The sequence below is a fragment of the Perissodus microlepis genome, chromosome 1 (genome assembly GCF_051167445.1).
Source record: "Perissodus microlepis isolate ML-2025 ecotype Zambia chromosome 1, ASM5116744v1, whole genome shotgun sequence".
Taxonomy (NCBI): Eukaryota; Metazoa; Chordata; class Actinopteri; order Cichliformes; family Cichlidae; genus Perissodus; species Perissodus microlepis.
Genome location: NC_140461.1, coordinates 38178370 through 38204311, shown reverse-complemented (window position 1 = coordinate 38204311; position 25942 = coordinate 38178370). Strand labels below are relative to the sequence as shown.

General features: G+C 40.2%; 2 protein-coding genes across 2 annotated transcripts; both read left to right on the top strand.

Moving 5' to 3' along the window:
* Positions 1 to 1800: 1800 nt before the first annotated feature.
* Positions 1801 to 12568, top strand: sh2d7 (SH2 domain containing 7). The gene is made up of 6 exons (XM_084924743.1): positions 1801 to 1977; positions 3095 to 3184; positions 3264 to 3429; positions 8747 to 8986; positions 11171 to 11818; positions 11907 to 12568. The coding sequence occupies exons 1-6, from the start codon at positions 1817 to 1819 to the stop codon at positions 11949 to 11951; spliced, it is 1350 nt and encodes a 449-aa protein (XP_084780869.1). The 5' UTR covers positions 1801 to 1816; the 3' UTR covers positions 11952 to 12568.
* Positions 12569 to 15473: 2905 nt separating this feature from the next.
* Positions 15474 to 25669, top strand: rab11a (RAB11a, member RAS oncogene family). Its single transcript, XM_084922904.1, has 5 exons — positions 15474 to 15663; positions 19985 to 20180; positions 20671 to 20864; positions 21200 to 21280; positions 23180 to 25669. Exons 1-5 carry the CDS (start codon positions 15624 to 15626, stop codon positions 23314 to 23316), a joined length of 648 nt encoding a protein of 215 aa, XP_084779030.1. The 5' UTR covers positions 15474 to 15623; the 3' UTR covers positions 23317 to 25669.
* Positions 25670 to 25942: the final 273 nt, after the last annotated feature.

The following is a 25942-nucleotide window of genomic DNA, read 5'->3' as shown; positions in this document are numbered from 1 at the left end:
AGACAGACGCTACACAACGATAATGTGTAGAAAATGTGTCCGCGTTTTTAAAACATACGTAACTCTGTGCTCGTGGACTTCACGTCCTCCTCGTCATGCCCTGTCTCTGTCCCCGTGTCCGTGTCCCCGTGTCCGTGTCCCCGTGTCCGTGTCCCCGTGTCTGTGGCTGCAGCGCTCTGCACAGATCACGAAGTCGGGCAGAAAAGTCTCGGAACTTATGCCACAAAATTCGTATAGTTGGAAACAAATGTCGTCGTTATATATCGATAAAACTTGTATTCAGAGAAAAAGTGTGTTCAGTTACAGGATCTGTGTTTGTGTTTGGTAAGATTAACATGATAAAAATGGTGAACCAGTAAAAACGGAGATGCTAACATCGAATTTGTTGAATCACACATGTGACATATGAAAACAAATGCACAGTAGTCCTATTTCACGTTTATGAGTGGACTGTTTCACTTCATAATGCAGTTAGTAACTTATGGAGCAATTTCCCACGTGACTTCTCTAAATAACACGTGTAATTTTCCTCCAAGTACTAATAATACTTCTTAAATATATACTTACAATGAAATGCAGGTAATAATAGAACAAGAGGTAAGCTATCAAGCAGTTTTAAAGGAAAGGAGAAAAAATATGTGTAAATATTATGTGTAGACAGAAGGCACAAAGCATACTGTAGTTATGGTTATACTGTGGGTGGTGTAGTTAAAGTAAGAACTGTTCATTAAGCTGTAGCTACAGCTTTACCTTCAACATTCACCACCTCACCTATAACCTGCTGGGGCCAGGGTGACATGTGGTGGGTTGGTAGATTGGTAATAAATAATAAATGTTATTAAATTACAGTTGTGGGATATAATTGTTGTTCTACCCAGATTTTGAATTCTCTCTTTCTGCAGTATCAGTACTTGCTATTTTTTAATCTCATATTTCTGTTCTGTTTTCAATAAGCAGTAGCATATATAGATTTTACAAAGTAAAAGTCTGTTACAGGTAAAGAGAACAGAGGTAAGCAGGAGGCGTTGGGTAGGTATGTTGTTTTCTTTTCCTGTTTTATTTAGTAATCCCTGTTATCAGTGTTACTTTTTGTTTTTATTAGTCTTTTACCCTTCAGTCTGCTCAGTCTTCTCAATCAATTAGAGTCTAACTCTAGTTATTAAGCTCCCCCTTGCGAAAATGTTTTTGAAATCTTAATAGTCAGGCTTTCCAGTTGGTCTTGTATTCCTATAGATGTCCAGTAATATCCTCTTGTATGTTTTTTTTTTTTACCGATTCTCTTATTTTCCCCCTTTGCTGCATTTGCTTTTCGCTAATAGTCTTTAAAGTTTTATTATTGTTGACCATAGCACATGAACAATGTAACTTTGGACTTCTATCCTTTGCATGCAGTGCACATAATGTGCTTTAAGTTGTGACATTAGTAGTTTTATATAGGCTCAGTGGGAGAGAGTGAGACTGGGTGTGCTTAGAAACCATGAAAAGGAACATGGGGGGGAAAGGTCATCTAAAGCTATATGTGTTTTTGTATAGATCTGTTAATCCAAGGTACAAACCAAATGAAATATTTACTTTGGGCCAAGCTGTTAAAGTTCAATCTGGAACAAGGAACACAGATAGTAAAATGAAAGTGCTTGTGCAATGTGAGGCAGAAAAGCTGGTGGCAGATGAACTAGATAAACTGAAACAATACCCCGATTCAGATGAGAGACAGAAGTAGTCAAATGAGGCACCTCTGCTTCCTTTAGAAGTATTACATCAGAGCAGAGAGTATGCACACTGTATCACCTGTGCTCTGTCAGCAGCTCACATATGGATGTGGACGGAGAAGAGGTCGGGTGTTGAGCTGAATATGGAACCACAGGAAGGAGGGGGCCTGAAGGAGCTGGTGCTTCGATGGTTTACTGAGACACAGGCACCGCTCATCCAGCACAATGGAAACTTCCCTGACTGGTTTCAAGGCCTTGCTACAAGAAAGTAAGCAGCATACAAAAGACCTTTGCTTCAGGACACGAGACTAGTGAAGAGAAGATACCCAGAAAGCTGATTCTGTTCATCTGGATGTAGTGAAGAAGTCACTCTGATGACTGACCAAACATTTCTCCCACTGAGAACGCTACGTCCAGATAAACAGAATCAACTTTCTGGGGTTTCCTGATGACTGAGCACATGAAAAAAATAGGCTTTTTTATAGGAAGTTTAAGAATTTCTGCTTTACTGCGGCTTCATCACTTACTTGTGATTTCATTTGAACACTTATAGGCTACTGTAAATATCTCCCATCACTATTATGGTTTTACTGTCCGTGTTTGTGGGTAGCTACTGAGGAAATGCAGAGTTTGAATATCATTTTCATTCCATGCTACCTTATACCTCACGTTAGGACTGCTGACTTGGTGTTAGACGAGGGAAACACATATAGGTGAACGTATTATGTATTTGTATCTCTGATTTATTTTAGGATTGATAGAATCCATTTTTAATTACTTTTCACTGGTAGTGATTGGAATAAAATAGAGATGTAGAGTTTAATTTAGTGTTGCAGCAGTAGTACATGCACTAAGAGCTTTGTTTTCTTATACTTAAATATGTTTTGCAGAAAGCACCCACATACTTTTACCTCAATGACTTTTTCAAAGCAAAAGTTTAGCTACATATGTTTGGGAGAAGAGGAGTTGTATTCAGAAAATAACAAGCAGCCAATATTCTGTTCCATATTAATTAATATCACAGCCAAAAATGAGGTAAAATATGAATTGTCTTTGTTCGCGTCATGCTATTCAGATTAAAGCTCCTTCTTAAAAACTGGCATTCGACATAAAAACGAGTCGAGCTAGTTGTAAGTTATAGCCCATTAGCTACAAGTCTGTTGACATTAATGACCAAAAGGCTCTTAATGAAAGGCCGTGGCTGTGCTGCCCCTGCTTCCAAGGAATTTTGCTTAGAGCGTTAAAACTGTTACCTCTGGATTCAGCATCAATAGAGCTCTGTTTTCTGAGTGATGTAAGAGTGAAATGAATAGTTTCATGACGTGTTTCAAATCCAGTTTGACTGCCGGTTTGTTCAATTGGATCGGTTTTGTTTTCCGCTGCAGGGAAGCAGAGGATCTCCTGAGGGATAAAAGTATGGGCTGTTTTCTCATTCGTCTCAGTGATAAAGCCTTTGGCTACATCCTGTCCTACAAGTAAGGCAAATCATGTCAACTGGACCTTGTTGAACTGTTTCAGTATTCTTCCTCATTCCTCTCTCTGCCTTCTCCCAAGGGGTAATGACAGGTGCCGCCATTTTGTTATCACCCAAAATCAAGACGGACATTTTATCATATCAGGAGACTCTCAGACATACGGCAGTCTCACCGAGCTGATCCAACACTACAAGGTCAGCGCCATCCAGCCCTTTGGAGAATATCTGACCTCCAGCTGTAATGAGGTGAGGCTGTCAGGGTTTATAGAAGTGGAACCCAAGCACAAGACACAGAAGGCAGATTGAATGAACCAAACAGCCATTTGATTAGGCTGGTGCAGAACAAAGAAGCCCCAAAGCAGTCATCCCAGAATTAGGAAAACACTGGGAAGTGTGAACTATATGACACAGGAAATAACCCAAGAGATTACACTGCCACACAATGAACTGAGAGGCCCAGTAAAAAGATGAATTTAATCTGAACCACAAACCTCCCCAAAGTAATATGGAGCTTGAAATTAATGGGTACTTCACCGTGACCTCAGACGACCTCTGATAGATGTAAAACAGGGGTAAAATGGCCTGTATTTGTATAGCACAGGGGTGCACAACCGATTTCTACACGGGGCCACATGAGAAACTGGGATTGTTGCCTTTTTGCCTGGTCTTTTTCTCATCTTAAAAAGAGGTTACAATTATGCATAATAAAAACGCAAATTCTTTTAAGTTCTTGCTTTCCTGTTCTGTGAGAAAAAAGGAGTGTATAAAATCAGGTTCAGTGTCTGAGGCAGAAATGCAAATCACCAGCAAATGCGAGATCTGCCTTCCGTTCTGCGTCTGAGAGCAGATCTGAAATATCTGGAATGTCTTTGCTTTCCTCCTCAAAAATGAAATTCTCCTCTCTGTTCCCGTACTCTGTTTAGCACACTGCCAGGCTGAAGAAAACTTAAGCCTGAACTCTGTTTATTTCAGCAGCTTAGCTTCATACTATCACAGACCAGCATACGTGTCAACAACAAAAGAAAAGTATATTAAAAATTCTTAGCAAAAGAAAATGAGCAAGTCCTCTATATACAAAACCCCCAAATTATTAAACACATGTAGCAGACATATTTAACCTCGCTGCCATGTTAGATGGAGCTCAACTCCTTGTTTACTTTCCCTGTTTCTCCGTATTTCATTTTTCTCTCTCAGTAATTTTTAGCTTCCTTTGCTGTTTTAGACTTTTTTTATTACCTTTCTGTAATTACGAGCGTAAAGCTCCAGTCAAAATAAGACATTTGCTATTACAGGAAGGCTCAAAACATTTATAATAAGAAATAACTGCATTTCAAAACTTACAAACCTTTACAGCACACTGCATTGGAGGCAATTTACACTCCCAACTATTTCATTTAATACTGTACATACATTGTAACTGAAACAGTTTTTTACAGAACGCTGTATCATCACTGTTAGTGAGTGCTCCAAGCAGTTTGCTGTTTTTGATTATCGTGGGTTTGTTTTCTATGAGGAACGTCACCAGAGCTGCATTCATTTCATTCTGGCACATATAAAACTGATTCCTTGGTCACACTTAATTTGTTGACTGAGCGCCATAGTGCAAAAAAGCAATGCAAACCACTGACGAGAGCATTGGTTGACAGATTCCATAACAGTTCAACATAAACAGCACAAGAGCTAAAGCATGTAAACAGGAGGGCGTATTTCTTGTGTTCCTTGCCTCCCTGTTTGGTCTTGAATGGGCCGATCAGTCTACGCCACAAAAACTCAAAGGTGGCACCAGAGTAGGTGGCGGGTGGGAAGGATTCCATTCGTTCTGCAGGGAGATTGCTCATTCTTTTATCTTCCACAGGTTTACTTGGTCTCCAACAGACCACACACTGACAGGTGTGGGATGAAACCAACTGACTTAATCTTTATGAGCCAGTAGCCAGACTTCATTGATGGTATATCACTGGAGGGGACATAAAACCATATAAAACCACTGTTGCAGTGTTGTGCTATTGTGTATCTTCTGCGTGCTATTTACAACCAATGTGGGAAAACAGTGTACTTCATTATTTATGTATAATGAAGCTCGGCACAGCTTTAGAGCTTGTCCAGAAGAGTGCTTCCACATTGCTGTAACACAGCTCTTATCTGAGCATGTTACTCACTGTGACTGAGACAGCTGCTGCTGCTATAAGGCGTATATGATTTACTCATGAAAGCGGCCACTTTCATATATTGTTTTAGTAAGAATCCAAAACATACAAGTTTCATTTATATACTTTTTCTAGGGATCTTATATCTGTTTTCACTCTTGTATGCTTTTCATACAAGTTTCACACAAGACAGATACAAACTTTATAAGATTTATATATATCTTTTCCATAAGGGTAATGGTGCTTGCATCTAAAAAAGGATGCGGTTCCTTTTTCATCCTTCAAAGCTTTCAACATCTGCCTATCCTTCTGTCTCTAGATTGGCAAAGTCCTCTCTCCATTGCTCCTACCATAGTTTCAGATGTTCAGGCAATGGGTCATCCCATCCTGTGCTTTGACATCTCTTGCAGGATTCTTTTTCTACTGAGAAGATGGGTAGTAGTACATCCCAGTGGGTTGTATGTGGATGCAATAGTGGACAATATTCCACACTGTATTACAGGTAGTCGAGGGATCTCTTATATACCAACATGATGGGAGAAGGTCTTCACCATGTCTGTCTTGAAGGAAGATGATAAACCAACAACTGTGTTCTGCCCTAAATGTTTGAACAGTGTAACCCTCATCGTCTTTGCAAAGTATCACTCGTCTGGGTGCTAGTGCTCTGGGGCAGTCGCAGCCAATCAGGAGACCTGTTTCACTATTGAGGGGTTAATCTATGGTTGGTGATAGGCAGGAGGGAGGTGGGTGTGTGCTGCAGAGGTGTAACCGCTCACATGGAGACCAGATACTGTTTTACTGTGCTTTCTCACAGAAATGTCACAGTGTTGACAATCCTTCACACCTGACCTTGCTTTAACCTCCTAGGACCTGGCATCCACATATGTGGACATCACATTTTAGGATGTCTGGATGAAAATACAAAATTTTGCTGTACAAGGGCCTGATATCCACCACTTATATTATACACTGTTCTATCGAAATTTAAAACGAATGTCCTCATATGTGGATTTTTTCTCAGAAACGAAAATCAGGTAGTAAAAAAAATAAATAAATAAAAATCAGGTAATTCTTTGTTTTTACATTCATCAGGTCCCAATCAGCCCAAATAGCAAAGAGAAATTAAAAATGCATGCTGTGGAAGAGTTTGAGTCTTAGGAGGTCAAAAAGCCATAACACAGCTTATTAGCCGTCAAATACGTCCTTCTGTCTTCTAGAGACCTTTTTATGAGGTTTGTGCAGTTGTGAAGCTGATGTGAGTTTGGTGTTCCCCATGTGATCTGGTTGATGTCTTGTCACAGTGTACATTTGTTTTGGTGCTTGGTCCTTTTAATGTACTTTAGCTTCTCACTGTCGCTGCACAACTTGGGCGAAGAGCAGAGTTGAAGGTAACTGGGTTCCAGATGATTTCCACAACAGGAATGACACTGTGGCACTGAAACTGGGAAACTCTCCACTTCTATTAAAGCTTTTGTAACAGGCAGTTTCTCTGTTAGTTTCTGATTTTTCTCACTGTCATTCAATATTTCCAGGCCCTTTACATAAGGCATTGCTGCCATTTATGGAGGCTGTAAAGTTCCTTCGGGCAGGTTTGATAGCTTCTCTCTAAATGCTCTTTGAAAAACAAATGCCTGACCGTATTGTTGATTATGTTTTTTCCAGAACATGCCTTGTAGACATTACAAGTGGGGCCACCAATGGATTTTTTAAAATGTATTTTATCAGCAGCAGAGATGCCCTTTTGGTCTATCAGTGACATTAAGGAGGTTTTCTATTGGATTTGCTCACCACTGAACACTGTTGGTTCCGGTGTGGGTAGTCTGCTCAGCGTTATACTGTCCTAAACACTTTGTGCTAGTAGAGCAACAGCAGGAGATGGAGATCCCATGGATCTGTCACATGGGTGTGGTGCGCTCTTAGCTGACTGGATACGACCAACCTGTAGTCTTTCTCCCTTATAAGCTTCTTTCTTATGCTCTTCTTCCAGAGTTTGTAATATTTCCCTTTGCTTTCTTTTCTCTTGCACAGTTTGGCTTGTTTTGATGCAATATGGTCCCACTGCAGCACAATATCATGCTGCAGTGGAACCATTGATATCTGCACTAATCTCTCCATCAGCACCTGTTAGCCTTTTATATGTGATTTTGAAAAAACAGTTACTGGCTTACATGCATCAGTGCTTTTGTCTCAAATCCACGTAACTTTCACAATGTCAGTGTCATCCTTTCCTTTTATTTTTCTCTAAATTGTCTGCAAGTGATGACGAGCATGTTTCGGTTATGTCTGACTTCAGCTTTTCTCTTGGTGATGAGGTAATACGTCTATTTTTGATTTGTTTTTTAAAACGTCTCCCTTGATGTTAGTAAGAATTTTTTCTGTTGACATTCTGTTGTGTTCAGAGCAGCAAGATTCATCTGTAGTGCTTTGGATGTTAGACTGCAGATATGTCAGCGTTTTTACTTATTATCAGTTGTTTGCTTTATTCCCTCCTTTGTTCACTTGCATTTTGAAGCAAGCTTTGTTCATTAATGTCCTCAGGACTCACTGGTGAAGCTTGTATATTGTCCATTTTCTGTGCAGCCTCCTCTAGTCTTTTGTCACTTCAGTTTTTAGAGCACGTGCTGCCACCTGCAGGCCGTCATGAATGTACACTTTGACATTTTGAGACACTTTCACAGCAGCTTCTAGCCAAAGAACACTTAAGCCTAAACTGACGGATTTTGTTGTGTATAGCAGTTTAACTCATGACTGTCACAGAACAAGAGCTGAAGAAACTTTAATCAATAAAAGAAAAATCCATTAAAAACTATTAGCAACATAAAAATTGCAAGTTGCCATTTTTTGATGAAACTAAACTAGGTGTTTGCTCTCAATGCCCTGAAGTATTTGGCCATTTTAGTTACATCTTCAACACCACTGCTAATTGTTAGCATTAATAAAAACTACCGAGTGCTTCTCAGTTTATTTTGTTGACTGGACAGGAACACATTCCCAAATGCTTCTTTTTTCTGAGACCATATTAGTGCAACAGAGTCTTCCAAACACTGTTTGATAAACAGAAGGGCCTGCTGTTTTTTATTTCACCAAGTTTATGAGAAATCATAACGCTGGTTAGATGGCTCCATCCCTGGGTATGTAAAGCTTGGTTCAAAAGTTCTTGTTGCTAGCAAAGGTCCAGATGTTCATTCCCACTGCATCAGTCAAGTTCTTGCAATCTTTTGCATGTTTAGTTCCATAATAGCAAATTAATTCTTAAACCTTAATCTCATCCAATGTCTAATCCTTAAATACAGCAGTCTGGTCTCCACAAGCTAATCATACCTTAACATGTGACTGAATTTGATGTCAGTTCCACATCTGTCTGGTTTTTCTTGTTGAAGCTATTATTAGACAATAATGTTGCTTGTGATTTTCAGGTGGACACAAATGAACTGTATGATGTGGTGAACTATAACACCAAACAGATGTCTGGGGTGAGCGTGCAGGCACTGCGGACTCTGTGGGATCAGAAAAGTGATCATCACAGCCATGTGGGTACTAATCAAAGGATTCAGCAGCAAAATGACCCTCCTGCAGTGCAGCCACCCATACCACCGAAATCCACAGCCAGAAAGCTGACGGGGACGGTGTCTGTGGATGCAATGTCTCTTTCCCAGGTAAGCTGGACACTTGAACTGTCCTTTTTGAAGAATACAGAATTATAAGTGCTGTAATTATATAACATGTAATTAAAAGTGTGCATCTCACCACATACAAAGCTTTATAGTCAAAATACTTCTTAGGGAATTACAATTTTACATTTAATTTTATTCAATAGCTCAAGAATCATGTAAGAGAAAATTTGTGTAAAACACTGCACGTGCATACTTATATGCAAATTATGCTAATGTGTGCAGGTATGCAACACAATTTCACAATAATTAAATGTTTGCTTTCAGTGGCAGCATCCAACAGCAAAATCAGTTTAATCCAACTTTACAGTTAAAGCTCATTTTGTGCATCAACACGACAAAGATTGCAAAGTAACATAATATAAGAGCTATATTTCATATGTATATGATAAGAACCGCATTACAAGCACAAACATGGACCAAAAACAATACAGTAATTCTTAACATTTGTGAAACCTGCATAAATATGACCTAAAATGTGACATAACCTGTAATACAGACAAATAAAGCACTGATCCAAAAAAAGAGAAAAATGATCCAGTGTTACATTTCTGTAAGAGAAAAGTGTGAACCTTTCAGTATCGGGTGTGATGCTTTTGAGCAGCAAGAACTGCAACTAAACAGTTACTGCGCTGTTTGTCAACTCTGGACCTGAGAGCTGTTACACGTTTATGGCATGAACCACTCTCCTGATATTTTACTGTAGAATTTTCTGATAACATTTAGAACTTATTAGTTTGTCAGTGATGGGAGCTATGCTTTCACCTTACAGTCTTGCCATCCAGTATGAGAGAGGCCTGTATTTAAGTTACCGTACTCTTACTCTATTACATGCCTTGCTGTTGAAGAGATCTTTGTTGGGCCAGGGTAACAGTGGTCTTGAATTTTCTCTTTAGCCACTGTGTATTTGAAGTACACAGAATCTGGTTTGGTGTGCTTTAATTAACTTCAGCAAACAGGTACAAAGGTTTACTAATGTGTGGAAAATGTGTTTCCTTACTCGACTCCACACACGTACAAAAAAAACACAATTTTATATATGACACAGAACGGTGTTTTGCAGCTTCCTGCATATGTACAGCCTAATAAGAGCGCGCTTGAACAGCCTTTCATGGCCATAGAATTACTTGATGGCCACTTTCAGCAGGACAGTGCACCTGCATGTCACTTTTGCTAAAATCACAATTACATCAGAAAGTCCTGCCTGTTCTGAGGTGGTGTTTAAATCTACTCAATTTTATTGAGAATAAAATCTCAGACTTAGTGTTTCAGTTTCACCTATAGATAATACTAGCTCTTTAGATGAATGTTAAATATGTTGTAATATCTACAGTTCCAGTATGCTGTACTGCCATCTGGCAGATCCACTGTTAATTTTGGTGACTGATTTTTTTCTGATGAAAGCAAAATGATAACTAAAATAAAAAATAATGCAAAAGGATAAAAATGATGAAATGTATTGACACATTTTTCAACGAGTGAAAATTAGATGAAAATATTGTGGAGAGATGAGAACAAATCATAAAGAAAGTTGAGTATAAACGTGACGCGAGTTTGGAAGTGATTCAATCAGAAGTAATCTCCTTGTTTGCTAAAATTTCACACACATTGATTTGCCTCAGGGAACAGTATACCTTTCTTTTCAGAAATGGAAAACCTATTTCCCATGCTCTGTAAAAACACAACAACATCTCAACACTTGAACGTTTAATGAACATTTGATTTCATGGAAAATAATATGCTTTTGGAGCAACGTGGTCAAACTTGGACACTTAATATTTTTGTTAACTGAATCAACTTTAGATTAAGTCAACTATAATCTTACAAAAATTAGGTGATCTTGATGCCTAAATTAGACTAAAATTCATTGTTGTTCGTCTTTTCATTCAGAAGACTAAAAGTCAAAATTTTCTGTGAAAATGACTCAACGTCCAGTCAGTTGTTCTTCTTTTCCATCGTGCCCATGTGCTTGGTAAAAGTAGATCATGTGATTCTTGGGCTTTTCTCTCAAATATTAGGGTCTTCATCTTGCAAATATAGAGCATCTTGAGGCAAATATTGTCATGAATTGGTGCTAAATACAATAAAATCTAATGAAATTTATTTAATTTAAAGAAATGCTAGTGAATTGTGTAACTGGACTACTTTGTCACTCTCATTTTTATTAAGGGTATGCCTCCAGGACCAAAAAGAGGGACTCCTCTAGGATTTACCCTGAGTGGTTCCTTGCCTGATACAACTTCACATCCAATGAAATCCCAGATGGACGCATACAGAGCAGACGGAACCATGGCAAACACAAATTCAGCAGTAATGCCTAACAAAGACTCAGTTGATGCAACTGACACAATGTACCCTGGTGATCTTTTTCCTGGCATCACAACCTCTCAGTCGACACAAGTAGAGAGCAGGAGCAAATCCCTACCACAACTGGACAACAACACCACAGAGGAGGAGTACTCCAACCAGCTCAGCAGTCTATCTCTGACATCGCCTGTTCCAGGAAAGAGGGTTACCTGCCAAACCTATTCTCTCCACGCACCCCATGAAAGCGTGATCAGGTCAGAAGAGCACAATGATGATCAGGAAATATCAAGATCCAACCCTCTGTACCAGGCCTCTGAGGGGTCTGAAAGCCGTTCAACCCAGCAAGGAGATGACATGTATGCTGAGGTTCCTCCGGCGACAACTCCTGCTAGGCTGCGAGATGACACCTACGAGCAGATCCCCGGTGAGGCAGCCGCTGTTCAAGGCAACACTTATGAGACGCTGGACGACATGAAGACCAAGAAGTCAAAGTCCACCTGGAATAAAAGTGTAAGCCTGAAAGAATACTATGTATTCCAGTTCTTACTGTAAGCAGCAATATATTAATATATGAACTTTTCTTATGTTCTGTTTGCAGAACATGAAGTGGAAGAAATTCCTACCTGACTACAAGAAGAAATAAATGCAGAATCAGTTGTGGAGAACCTCCTTACTTAATATAAACGAGATGAACATTGCTCCTCCAGTTATTTGTTCTTATATGCAGATGACTGTGTGCTGTGAGTGACATAGGGATAGAGATAAAGTCAAGATAAGAGGCTTACACATAGGTAAGATTAAGAAAATCAAAGCTACAAAAAACCCTGAGCTGGACAGACGAGGGTTTTTGGGACTGAACCCAATCACAAATGTTTTTAAATCAAAAAGGATTGGTTTTGTCTGAGGTTGGGTCCTTGGATATGAACAATGTCTAATCTGTAACACCTTCTGTTTAATACTTGGATTTTATTGTTGACAAGAATCTCAGCACTGCTGCCATGGATTTGAATGAGCAAAAGGTTTGAAATCATTACGTTAGGTCCTGATCTTAGCCCTGTTTTAACTCACATCATCAGATCCTTTGAATCAAACTCAGGGCTGTAACGCACAAAAACATTCATAAATATTCTTATTTACTCACAATTTATTACAATTACTTATTTTCAGCAGATTAGACATGTGGTCTCGTTTGTCTCCGACCATTATTGTGAAGCACTTTGTGGTTTTTATCCTGTGTAGAGTGCTCTTTAAATCAATAAAGTAAAGACCAACTGACAATGAGGCGGGTGGTTATGGGCTAACATTACAACAGCTAATATTAGGCTTCTGTGTCCTAAAAATCACTTTCCCTCTAAACAGGTTGAATATATTGTCAGGATTAATTTTCCAGGTGTCTGAGTCAAACAATGTTAGATCAAAGTTTTATGAACGCCAGCTAACAAAACGGCAGTGCTTACTGACAGAAAGATTCAGGATATCCTGAGCAACTCAGTTCAGTATTGTCATCAGATAGAAGTGAGCTCTACTGATTGATCCACCCATCCTGGACAAATTTCTCAGTTTTACAGCCTTCTCCAGAGTAAATAGACATATTGACATAGTAAACTTGGCTATCTGAGTTGAAATAACCACTTCCTAACCAATGAACAGACAACATTTTTCAAAAGTGTATCCACTCCAAGAAAGGAGGCGAGATGCTGAAACAAACTGATACGTGCTCGGCCCTGGATCATTAAGGGCAACTGTGCTGCAGTACGACACGAGACAACCATACCTAAGTACACCCAGTACTTTGAAGAGCTTAGAAATGCTCCTGTTGTTATTTTTCTACGTGTCCTTTGGCATCAGTGTCTTGACCCACTGACACCAGCAATAATAGGTTTAGGGAAAAGATTGTGGTTTTAGGTAAAGTAAACTGACAAACACCAGGGTAGAAAGTGAAGCCAGTGCAAAATCAACAAAACTCCAAATCCTACAGGGGGGGGGATTTTAAAAAGAAGCTAGTTAGTCAGTAAAAAATAAATAATAAAGTGTGCTAACACAGGTAGCTATAGTTACTAGCTATCTGTAGGTCTCAATTCTTTAATTATCTTTAATTATTGTTTTTTATGTAAATGGTTTACAGGAACCATGATACTGAAAAATGCAGCCGTACACTCTGTCTTACATCCACTTGTTGGAATCACTGTACTGATCTCATTTATGAGATGACCATGCTGTTTGTGCTTCTGGAGGTGTGGGACCTGAATGACCAACCAGAGGGCAGCAGGTTGAACATGTGGTGGTGCAAGGAGTCACCTGTGATTGCTTCCAGGTAAGCAGAGGGCAGCCAATGATTTTTTTGGGGCAGTTCTCAGTAGTGTGTACCAAACACCAAGGCAGCAGGAGAGCACGCTCTTCACTGAGGAGCGGTAGAAGGCCAGCGGCAGCTTCTAGGTTATTCTTTCTCAAGACACGGAGGAAGTGCAGCCAGCGCAGGTCTGGGGGGGGGGGGGGGGGGGGGACAGAGATATTGGTTGGGTGGCTTGGGGTACAGTCATAGATGTATAGGGCACACAGTAGGGGCTGACAGCGTAGTCCTGTGAGGAAATCTTTGATCGAGGAGCAGGTGGCAGGGGTGATGTGGAGGTGGTCTAATTTGGATTTAGGATGTCTGGGATTATAGTGCTGAATTCTGAGCTGTAGTCCATGAAGAGCATCCTTATATAGCTCTTCCTGTTTTCAAGATGGGTCAGCGCTCTACAGATGGGTCAAGGGATGAGGGTAGACAGTCCCTGATGTGCAGCGACACTATCTGCTCGAAGCACTTCATGACTACAGACGTTAGGGCTATCGGTCTGTAGTCATTGAGCCTGTGTACCAGACATTTTGGGGATGAGAACGGTAGTGGAGGCCTTCAGAGAGTGGCGTGAGTCAGGGACAGGTTGAAGAGCCTGGTGAGGATCCCCCCAATTGGTCAGCACATTTGTAGTTGGTGAGGGCTTGGATGCCTCTCCACACCTGGTGCAGGTTGTTATCAGTTAGGAAGCCCTCTATCCTCCTCCTGTAAACCTCCTTGGCCTGTTTGATGCCCCTCCTCATGTTGACTGTAGCAGTGCTGTACAGGTAACTGTCTCCTCAGCCTGAATTACAAGTTCAACACAATGGACTCGAGTGAGGTGGATGCAGGAGGGTGACGAGATAGCCTAAAACATAGTTAAAAATGAGACAAGGAAGCAAAACTAAATGCAAAACAGAGGAGACATCTAGCTGTACAAAATAAAATGGGCAGTAACAGTTGTGGAACAGAGAAAAGACACTGGAAAAGCTAGACTAACCAAAACAGAAAGGATTACTTAATCGATATAAACACTCCATGTAAATATTTATTTAAAAATATTAATTAAAAACACTCAATACAAATGCAGTTAAATCAGCACAACATTTATTTTCAAATACAAAGAAATACAAAAAAATACATATCAGCTGGGCACTTTTCTGCTGAATAATAAACAAGCATATTTCCATTACTTTAGCTTGTTATTTAAACATTTTTTAAATATGATAAAATTTAAATTTTATATATTTGTTTTATTTGAAACTTTAATCTTCATCTTCACTGACCACAGTAAGCACACCATCTTTGATGGAGGGTTCATGTCTCCTGGCATTAAAGGTTGGAGAAGGTTGGGGGAGGGGCATTTATAGATTGGTGTTGATAGATTTTAAATTTGTAAAACGTTAAATGCAATTACCCATGACCGTGCTGGATAGCTAGTTAGCTAGCACATTTACTATTAGCTAAAGTGGTTTTTGCTGCTGCTACTGAAGCGCAGAACACATGAATTTGGGACTTCTGAGGGTGCAGTTGAGCGCTTGTATTCACTGATCTGAGAGGTTGTAACCACAGAGTTATAGTTGTAAGCAGTTAAAAAATTAAATAAATAAATGAGTAAAAACTGAATTGCAAACATTAATCTACACATTTATGTATATTTTCTCTGTAACTATACATTTAAAATGCAAGTGAAAATACAAGTTTAAATTTCCTTTACACATTATCTCTTTTTTTTTGACAGCTCTCGCATTTTGCAACGTATTTACTTCCATATAACGGCCCTAAAGGAAAAGTTGATAGTTGGGAAGTATATTTTTTGACCACTAGATGTCTGATGTCAGAATTATGTCGGTTTTCTGCGGCAGCGAATGAGAAGAAGAAAATACGGAAGTACGGCTCCCAAACACATTCCCGTTGGAAGAGTAAAATACTGCAGATTGCCGTATTTGCTTTGAAACGAAGCATATCTTGGACTAAATATTCAATCTCAATAAGACGATGGGGACTAGAGACGATGAATACGATTATTTATTCAAAGGTAAAAATGTGAATTTCTCGTTAGTGTCGTAGCTTTTAGCCGATAAGCTAAACAGGCCAGCTGGTCAGCTGTCAGGCTAACTAAGCCAGCGTCAACCTTTGTGCTGTGGTTGATTTTCACCGAGCTTTCAGGAAATTGTCGGGAAATTGATATGAGGGTGTATACCTCTAAACGGCCTTCACTTGAGGGTTGGCGTTATAGTGCTATTTTCTTTACGTACGGTGTATTGAAGTGATGGGGCGTCTGAAAAGAAAAGAACATTAGCTGTTAGCTACTGTTAGCTTGTTGATGGTAGGCGCGGACACGCCTAGCGTTAACCGTTATCACGTTATCTTAGGTCCAGCTTGACAAGCTACAGAAACTTGTGTGAGGATTGGAAAGAATGCGTTAAGAGCTGCTTCATGAACACGTGACCACAATTTTAAAAATGACCCAAATCATTCTTTTCGCCATTATGTTATTTTAAAAGTATTTTTATTACTGTGAATGTGTAGAAATTTGCTTAAAAAGTCAGGAAGATTGTGTTTGGTTTACTATTTTTGTGTCATAACAATGCTTCTTGGTAATAAGTCTTGTACTGTTGGAATGCCTTTCTATTACTCCTTAAATGGTATCGCATGTTTGGGTTGCACCCATGAAGAACTATGTCAATGTCAAACAACTATCAACTCTTGTTTTGAGCTTCTGGTACGCCAGGTATGGACAATCTGATGTCTGATTAGCAGGGCATGAACCTGATCAGTCAACATGTTTGACTGATCTGGATGAGATCCATGTCATAGGGCAACTTCAAGTTGGTGTTTTGCAAGACTAAGTTTCAGCATTATTTTTGAGTGAGTCCTAGTGCCATCTCCAAATTGAAGGCAGGTCCCATATGAGGGTGGATATCAGAGACAGGCTGTGAAGTCGGTGTCCCAACAAGACAACATCACAAACACACTGTCAGTGCAGTACTCAGTCTTCTACAGATTTGCAATCAAAGTTTGGAGGACAATATTTCTTATGGTTTTGTACCCAGACAACCTGGAACAGACTGCACAAAGTGTGTTAGGAGGCCTGCCATGACTGCCCTTCACTGTTAGTTTCATTTAGTGTTGATAATGGGTGCAATTGAACCCTGAATGTGTATAGGAATGTTACGTTCAGCAATGAGTCCAGATTGTGCTTACTGCAGTTGGCTCATAGTGTCAAGTGTCAGAGTATGGAGAGGATGTGGAGAACCCTGTGCTGATTTATGCACCGATACGGTGAAAGCTTTTGGTGGAGGCAGTGTGATGGTGAAGAGCAGCATCTCCCTCAGTGAAAAAACAAAGCTTCTCATCACTGGTAATCTCAGTGGAGCTAGATATCAAGATGAGTTTCTGTAATCAGTGGCGATCCATATCTCCACAGTCTGGGAACAATCGCTGTCCTCCAAGACACTTAACCCACACAGAGTGGAGTTTATCAGAGACTAAATCCAGAATATAGGTGTGGAGAGCATGGAATGACCTGCCAGCAGTCCTGATGTCAACGCAGCTGAGTGCTTGTGGCATCAGCATGGAGGGTGCTAGTCCTGCCAGAGTAACCAACACAACCACACTGGCTGCCTTGTAATAAATATTGGTTGAAGAATAGGATGCAATCCCACAGCAGTGTGTGACCAAGCATGAGGAGAAGATGAGGCTGTCGTGGCTGTGTTTGGTTCTTCCACATGCTACTGAAGTCTCTGTTAAATGAATAAATTGTGAAATTGCCGGTGTGTCTTGTTTCTTCACACTTTCAATCCAATAAATGAATAACGAGTCAGTAGCAGAATATGTCTGACATTGGAAGTTTTGGCAAGTTGTTATTGGTGTAACCCACATGCTCACCTTTGTTACTTAACCCACAACTTTGTTTTTCTTTCACCATCAGGCAGCATTTAAGGGGAAATGAACAGGTTCTTTAATGGTTTAAGATTTATTGCCAGGCAACATTCTTCCAACAAAGAAATAATGAACCGAACACTAATTTCATTGCTTTCTGTGCTAAGTTATACACTTGTACCCACACTAGTTTCTGTGATAGGCCAACAGGACAGTTCTTTTTATTTTATTTTTTAAAGATTTAGTGACTTTTTTGAACAACCAACAACCTCTGAGATAAACAGCAGACTTTCACATATGGCAAAATTCACTTTAGATATTTGGGATCCCACCACTCTCCTCATTTTGCTGTCACACATTCCTGTTTATAACATTTGCCTTATTCTGCTGTGTGCTTTTTGTGAGCTGTCACAAAATTATTAACACGCTTTATGAGTTGTTTTTTCTGTATTGATTGCAGTATGATGACTACTGACAGATATACTACTAACAAAGTTCAAGACAGACAGGCTTTCTCTGCCTTTGCTTGTTCAACAAAACCTCATTGAAGTTTTCAGGCGGGTGACCTCATGCCTTTCCCTATTGAAGATAACGGGAATCACAGAGTTGATTATCAGCTTTCTCTGTTACACCAGGCTTTCTGCTTCAGGATCTGTGCATGCTCACATAAAAATGGGTGTTTTGTAGGTTATATGATTCTTCTTTTGGGTAGAAAAGGATCCCTAAGATTGCTGCCTGTGCTACTCAAAACATTATTATGACTTCTAAGGTGACGGCTGCACATTAGAGCGCTTTAAACTGAACATATTGTGTGAGGTTATATATCTGCACATGTCTGGGATCAGTCCAAAGTACCTACCCAACAGTCGTTGCATTTTTCTTTTATGTTCCTGTGGTTGGAACATGATTAACGGTGAAGGCCACCATAAAGGCCCTGCAGTGGGAAAACATCCTCATAACATCGCAGAATTTCATAAAACACGAATCGCTTTGTTCTCTTACAGTAGAAACATGGCTAGGCTTTTTGAAAATTGTTGTTTTAATCTATGTGGGCCTATCGTGCTCCCAAAGACTGAAAATGAATAGCTGCAGATGTTTTTTTTGAATTTGTGTTTTAGGCCTTTATCTGTAGTGTACTTGCTTATTGTCAGATTTCTGCTGGAGTAGGCTCTAATCCTACCTGCATCACCAGAAAACACTGATGCTAACTAGCTTGTAGAAAATGGATATGATGTTAGGCGTGGATATTACTAAAGAATATCACACAAGAGTAGTAATGCTAAGTTAGGCCTAGCAAATTAAAGAATTTTAGAAAAGTTTACATTGTGTCATTTAAGTTAATGAATTAAAACCCAAATATCAAATAGTTTTATCGCAGCTCTAGTTTTTACAGAAGTGTAATTATTGGCTATGAGCTGTGTTTAGCTGATGAGATGAGCTCCAGGAATATTTCTGATGATTGTTATTTTATCCAGAGGCTGCATTGCAATTATTGCTAGGAAAGGTTTCATTTTAATGTGAAAAATATAAGGTTCATTTTGACTTAAATATTATTTCTTTTGTAACAGAAGTCAAACATGTACTGCAACATTATGTATATTGTTTATTTTAAATAAGAACAGTTTAACAGTGTAACTGTTTCTTCACCATCTTCACACTGCTAGACTGCAGCTACACCTTATGTACATTCTGTGGAAGTCATTTCATGTCTGTAATCCTGTATTTTCTGTATATAAGATTTAGATTGGTTATTATATTGTTGGTTTATATACCTTTGTGTGTGTGTATGTTTACAGCGCTCCCTCGTTTATCGCGGGAGTTAAGTTCTAAAAATAACCCATGATAGGTGAAATCCGCGAAGTAGCCAACTTTATTTTCAGTTATTATCAGTTATTATAGATGTTTTAAGGCTGTAAAACCCCTCACTACACACTTTATACACGTTTCTCAGACAGGCACAAACATTTTCACACTTTTCTCTCTTGTTTAAACTCTCAAAGTTCAAACCTTAGTAGAAAATTAAGTCCAGCATTATAGATTTAAACCAAAGGCTCCTGCAAGTGACGACGTTTTGCCAACATTGTTGTTTGTTGGGGAGAAAACGTACAAACATACAGTACAGAATTTCAGAGTTACGCTGCCAGCCACTGAACACATTCTGTACTGTACAGGAGGCACAGCACCAGATTGACAATGGTCTACAGCCAACCGCGTTATAGCGAGGGACCACTCTGTGTGTGTGTGTGTGTGTGTGTGTGTATATATATATATATATATATATATATATATATACATGCCTTTTTTAATATATATTTATATCGTTCTCGTTGTCATTGGCCTTTCATGTTATCTGTCAAAACATGGATGGAATAATTTCTGTGGACTTTATATTGACCATCTTTTATACCGGTATCATTTTACTGTTTTCTTGCCCAGATTCAGTTACGTTGCATTTTCTCCATTGTGTGATTCAGTGGTCCTTATTGGGGATTCGGGTGTGGGAAAGAGTAACCTGTTGTCCCGCTTCACCCGCAATGAGTTCAACCTGGAGAGCAAGAGCACCATTGGAGTCGAGTTTGCCACGCGGAGTATCCAGGTGGATGGCAAGACGGTGAAGGCCCAGATATGGGACACAGCGGGTCAGGAGCGTTACCGAGCCATAACCTCAGCGTGAGTATTGTAACAGCGACTGCCAGAGGAGGTTTCACGTCTAGATCTCTTGTTATATATCAGTGAATTTATTTTATTAAGTTAATAACCACCAGTGTTACTTATGTAATAATTCCATCAGATGAGTTGGATATTTCAAGGGGAAATTGTTATCCAAAAAACATCCACAGTTCTCCACTCTCAAAAACCAAGTAAATTTCTTGGAATATTAATATTTTTTTACTCAAAAAACCCCAAAACAAAGTCAATAAGTTGAGCTGATGTAAAAATCTTACAGTTTCTTGAGGAAATGATGTGTTGTGGGCTGATGTAGTTCAATGACTGTTCAGTTGTTGGAAAATCATGACCATAGCTAATATTGACCGAACAATAAACCACAGCCCTCCAACATACCCCTCAGCACCTGCACACACAGTGTTCAGGTTTGTTTCAGCTCTCGCTGCGACAGTGTGATAACGAGTGTGTCCATGTGCACATGGCTCTGATGCAGATACTACCGTGGGGCCGTTGGTGCTCTCCTGGTCTATGACATTGCCAAGCATTTAACTTATGAGAATGTGGAGCGCTGGCTGAAGGAGCTGAGGGATCACGCTGACAGCAACATTGTTATCATGCTGGTGGGCAACAAGAGTGACCTGCGCCACCTCAGGGCTGTTCCCACTGATGAGGCCCGGGCTTTTGCTGGTGAGACATCCTTTTCTGTTACCCTGTGGAATAAAGTGTCTATTAAGTATCACAATTACACAGAAATCTCATGATAGAATACCCTAAATGGCAATTCTAGAGCCTGAAATCTTGTAAAAGTTCTAAATATTAGAACTATGCTCTGAGGATCAATGCATTAGTGATACTAGTAATAAGATCTTTCATTTGCTGGTCTACACAGTGAAGTAATTCTGTGTAACTGTGTGTGGTGCACACATTCGGATAAACCTGTGTAATGGCTCAGACTGACTCATTGTTTGTGAAAATCTACATATATAATCTGTTCATAATGATTGTTCCGCTTTGCCCTGCAGAGAAGAATGGCTTATCTTTTCTGGAGACATCGGCTTTGGACTCCACCAATGTAGAGACGGCCTTCCAGACCATTCTGACAGGTGTGTGATGCGTGTGCACCTTTAGACTCCTGTACCTTTCACAGGTCACCATAGGCAAAAAATACCCATCAACTAACAGACTGTTGGCCACTGATATCTGAGGAAATGCTGCCCAGTTGAACAGGTGTCTTTGTTATCAAGAGCTGTCACTTTTATGAGGCCGGTTACAGTGTGAGGAAGTTTGGTGCCAAGTGAACTTCTGCTGCTGGCAGTCGTGTAAACAGAGTTCATCCCACAGCCATTCTGGAGTCACTTTATGTCATAGTGGGTTGTTTACAGTTTTTATGGGGATTATCCAGGCAAATATTTTGTTTTAGTGTGTGTGTGTGTGTGTGTGTGTGTGTGTGTGTGTGTCAGACTGTAAACTAGGGTTGGGCGATATGTAAAAATTTTCCAACCGACAATCATCAGTCCAATAATCGGTGATGGGCGATATATTAACGCATGCGCAGACTTTTTGATGGGCGGAGCAATGTAATCATGCACAGACTGATTTGCACGTTTACAACACAGAAGAGTTCCAAACACGGACGAACTAATTTCCCCCCAAAAAATTAGGCCTGTCGGCATTAACGCGGTCATCACATTAACGTGGTTAAAATTTTTAACGAGCTCAACCCATCTGGAGCGCAGACTGAACAAACTTTGGAGAAACTGCCGAAATCTGTTGACAGAGACATTTCAGGGATTTTGAGTCAGTCTGCGCTGCAGATATGTTAATTGTAAATCGCATTAGTCATGGTGACGGCGCGTTAACGCTGACAGCACTAAAAAATATAAAGTCACCAATTTGGGATGAAAGAGGTAAGCCTAAGGATGTAACCAAAGCAGCGTGTCACGTGTGCAGACGTATAGTGTGAGCAAAGTACTCAGACTAACTTGCATGAGCATGTACGTGTCCACCATCCGGTGAGTATGCTAGGCTATTGCCCGCTTCTGCAGCTCCATCAACGAGCATCTGGGCGCACTCTGAGGAGCTCGCAGATGAAAGAGGGTGCTGTTAAAACAGCGCTGGTTTTTCTTCTGCTGACTGCTTCTATTAGCGCCATCATTATTAGCAAACTTACTGATGGGCAGACAAATAAATAAATCGCCTGTTTAAAAACAATCGTCGATATATTCGCCCAACCCTACTCTAAACATATTTCTGTTGAAAAGTTGAGCACTTTAATTTAGATTTGATGGGTACTGACTCTCTTTTGGCATCAGCTCCAAGTGGCCGTTAGAGTAACTGAAGTTTCCCAGTGGAGATTGCTCTTTGGTTGTGTTCATACTTTAAATGTGTAATTGTACTTAAAGTGAACAACAAACGTGATACTTGGGTTTTAGATTTTTTCTCTCCATAGAGTACCGAGCAAAATGACACTCAGTGCTCTCTGCTAGAATCCAATCACAGTTGGTTTACTCTGATTAAATACTGTTTCGCCTTCTGTTTGATGTTTGCCTCCCCAGATTTGCAGGTTGCAGCTAACTACTTTTCTGCAGGAACATATTTGCACAGTGTTTTTAATAACATGTGACACTGGGGAATAAAATGCATGCACGGTATTTGTTAGATAACACTGTGTGATGACCAGAAAGTAGGTGTGATCTACATCCTGGTCACAGGACGACAGTACTTGGAAGAGGCGGCGCCAACATTTAAAGCTTGATTGATTTTCAGCTAGACACTTACGGGATGTTATGAAAGTTTTAAAAAAAGTCTCTTTCAGTGATAGTTGTCGTAATGACTTACATGAGAAAAGTCGGCCATTGTTTTACATTTGGCTGCCATGCTTCCTGTTAGTCAGCTGCATGGAGGAATTACGCTCCTTCCATAAGAATAATTTGTTTTGTCACATGTCTATCATCTAGTAACTTGACGCATTACTTCTCTTCTCCTCCTCGTCCTCCCATCAGAGATTTACCGTATCGTCTCCCAGAAGCAGATGTCGGAGCGCCAGGAGAGCGACATGTCTCCCAGCAACAACGTGGTTAATATCCAGGTGCAGCCCACTGAGAACAAACCAAAGATGCAGTGCTGTCAGAACATCTAGCCCAGCCTCAGATCCGCTACTATCTCTCCCCCCAATTCCCCCATTTCTCCCTCTCCTTTCCTCCTTCGATCCCCATCAACCTTAAGCCCCGCCCTCGGATAATAGACTGCCTCGACATACTGTTTGGCGTGTGGGGAGTGAGCCGCAGCTTCGAAGCCGTGACCTGATCTCTGCACCTACCTCCTCCTGCTAACCCTATTCTTCCCCTTCCCCCGGTAAATATTATCCCAGTTTAGGATGAACCCATGTGGGGCGGCCCTCCCTAAGCAGAGCCCCGTTGTCTTTAGACTACTGCAGGACAGCAAGCAGCAGGCATTTCATATCACGTTAGATTTCATTACTGCAGATGCGCTGACATGTCACAAAAATGTCTTAATATATGAATGTGATTTGTTTTCTTCTTCTCGAGCTCAGTGCTCCAGTTGATTTCTCCACCTTTTTTTAATGTCTTGTATCATATATCTGCTACTAAATCTGAATTTAAAGCTTTGCCTCTGTTATTTTAGCGCCCCTCACTTCCTCTTTAGTGCAATGTACTGTTTTGGAAACTACGTGGATGTATCGAGCACATTGCGGACGTTTGCTCCGGTAGTGTCATGCTGTTTGATGTGATTTCTGTGAATATGACGCCGGACTCTTTTACATTTGTTGAGCTTCAGTTAGTGGAAAGGCCAGGGGAGTATAGCTAGCATGTGGCGCGCAGCCTGGTAAACTTTGTCGGCATCGTCACTGCATTTGCAGCAGGTGACGGGTTCGTGACAGCATGCCGAAGATGGACCTGTGACGTCCAGGTGGTTGACTTGAACTGGACTAAATGTGGAACACTATCATCATTTTAGGAACCCTGAACAGGAAGCCTGTGCATTTGAATCATCATGTTCTATTTTAAGTGGCTGCATACCGAGTTACTCATGCTCACGTTGAACGGGACTGGATACAGAATAAATCTAACAGGCTTTTTTGCTCAGCATTAAGAAAACATGCATTAATTTCCAACATATTTGACCACTATGCAGAAACTAGCACATGGCCGTTTGGGTTTTTTCCTCTAATGCGACTTCTATAGCAAGTGAAGGAAAAAGAAGTATGAGTAAAGTAGCTGATAGCAGTCTTGTATGACATTCCTATTATAGTCAGTAATCTTATAATGTGAAGTTTCCTGTTGTCTAGCCAATTCTGCTTTGCATGTAACCACAGTACTGTAGTTAAGACACACTGAGAAAGTAGGAAGATGTTTTTCGAGGTTTGATTTGCTTAATAAATCATGCACTTAAGTGTAAGAGCTGATCTAGTAAACATGCTTACTTATTTAGGATTAGGCTTTTGCTGCACATACAAAATTTGGACCTCTTTTGCCAGCTTGGGACACCGGGTCTGTTTAAGAACCAAAAAGTGACGTGGAGTCTGAACCGAACCGAATTTAGTGTGAAGTTGCTCCTCTGGCAAACAACAAAAATCAGCGGCTTAAGCTTCTGGCCAACTTACGAATGCCTCCTCGACCTGTGGAGACCGCTTCTCATACACTCACTAACAGCTCGCCGTTGTGTCCGCCTCCTCATTAACCAAGCTTTGTGTGTCTCTCGAGGAGGAGGACAGCCATGTTGCCCCTGTCACATAAAGCCTACGCACACCAAGCTGCCTCTGACTTCAACACAATGCATGGCTTTGTGTACGACTGCACCTCCACATTGTATCGCCTTATGTAGCTAACATTGTCATTACCGTTTATGAAATCTTGATGGTTGGTTAGGCTTGGCTAACTAATACAACATGCTTAACGAGTTAGCTCAGTTTAATCTGCTAACTGGCAGGCTCCTGCTAAAAGCCTTCAAGCTGAAATTTCAGGTTATAGCAGACATATACAAAGCCCGAACTTGGTGTATGTGTCTAGCAGCAGAGGGTAAATGGGTAACTCCAGAATGTGTGAGCTTTAGCTGGCCGTGCCAATGGCGTTTTATCGAACAGACGGCACTGTCCACTGGGCCTCTCCAGACTTGACAGCAGGAAATCTGTGGACAAAGCAGTTTCTTTCTTCTGACAATATGATTTCTTGTTTCATGTACCTTTGTTGTCTTCATTTTTCCCTGTGTGTGTATGTGTGTGTGTTTCTTTGTTTTTTTTAAATATGTGTTTTGATTTCTTTCTTTTTTTTAACTATTGAATTCTATAACTGACTGTAATTTCAGTGTAAACACATAAGTGAGAAATTATGTCATTTCAATGAATTTGGAGCGTTAAATATGAGAACGGGTCAAAATGAACGGTTTTGTTTTGTACAGATTGATAAATTGTACAATTGTGTCTATATCTTAAGTTATCAATTCATCTTAATAAAGCGCACCGGTCAAAAAGCTTTCTGGATTTTACTTTTTTTTTTATTGTACTGTGAAGTCTTACAGCAGTCAGGTGTAACATTATGGCCACTGACAGGTGACGTGAATACTACTGATCATCTCCTCATCATAGTGAGTGTCAGTGAACATTTTTCCCTCAGAGTTACGTTAGAAACAGGAAAAATGGGCAAGCATAAGAATTTGAGCGGGTTTGACGATGGCCACATTGTGATGGTTAGATCTGTGTGACCTTTGAGCCTAGGTCATCAGCTACATGACTGGGCTTCCAATCC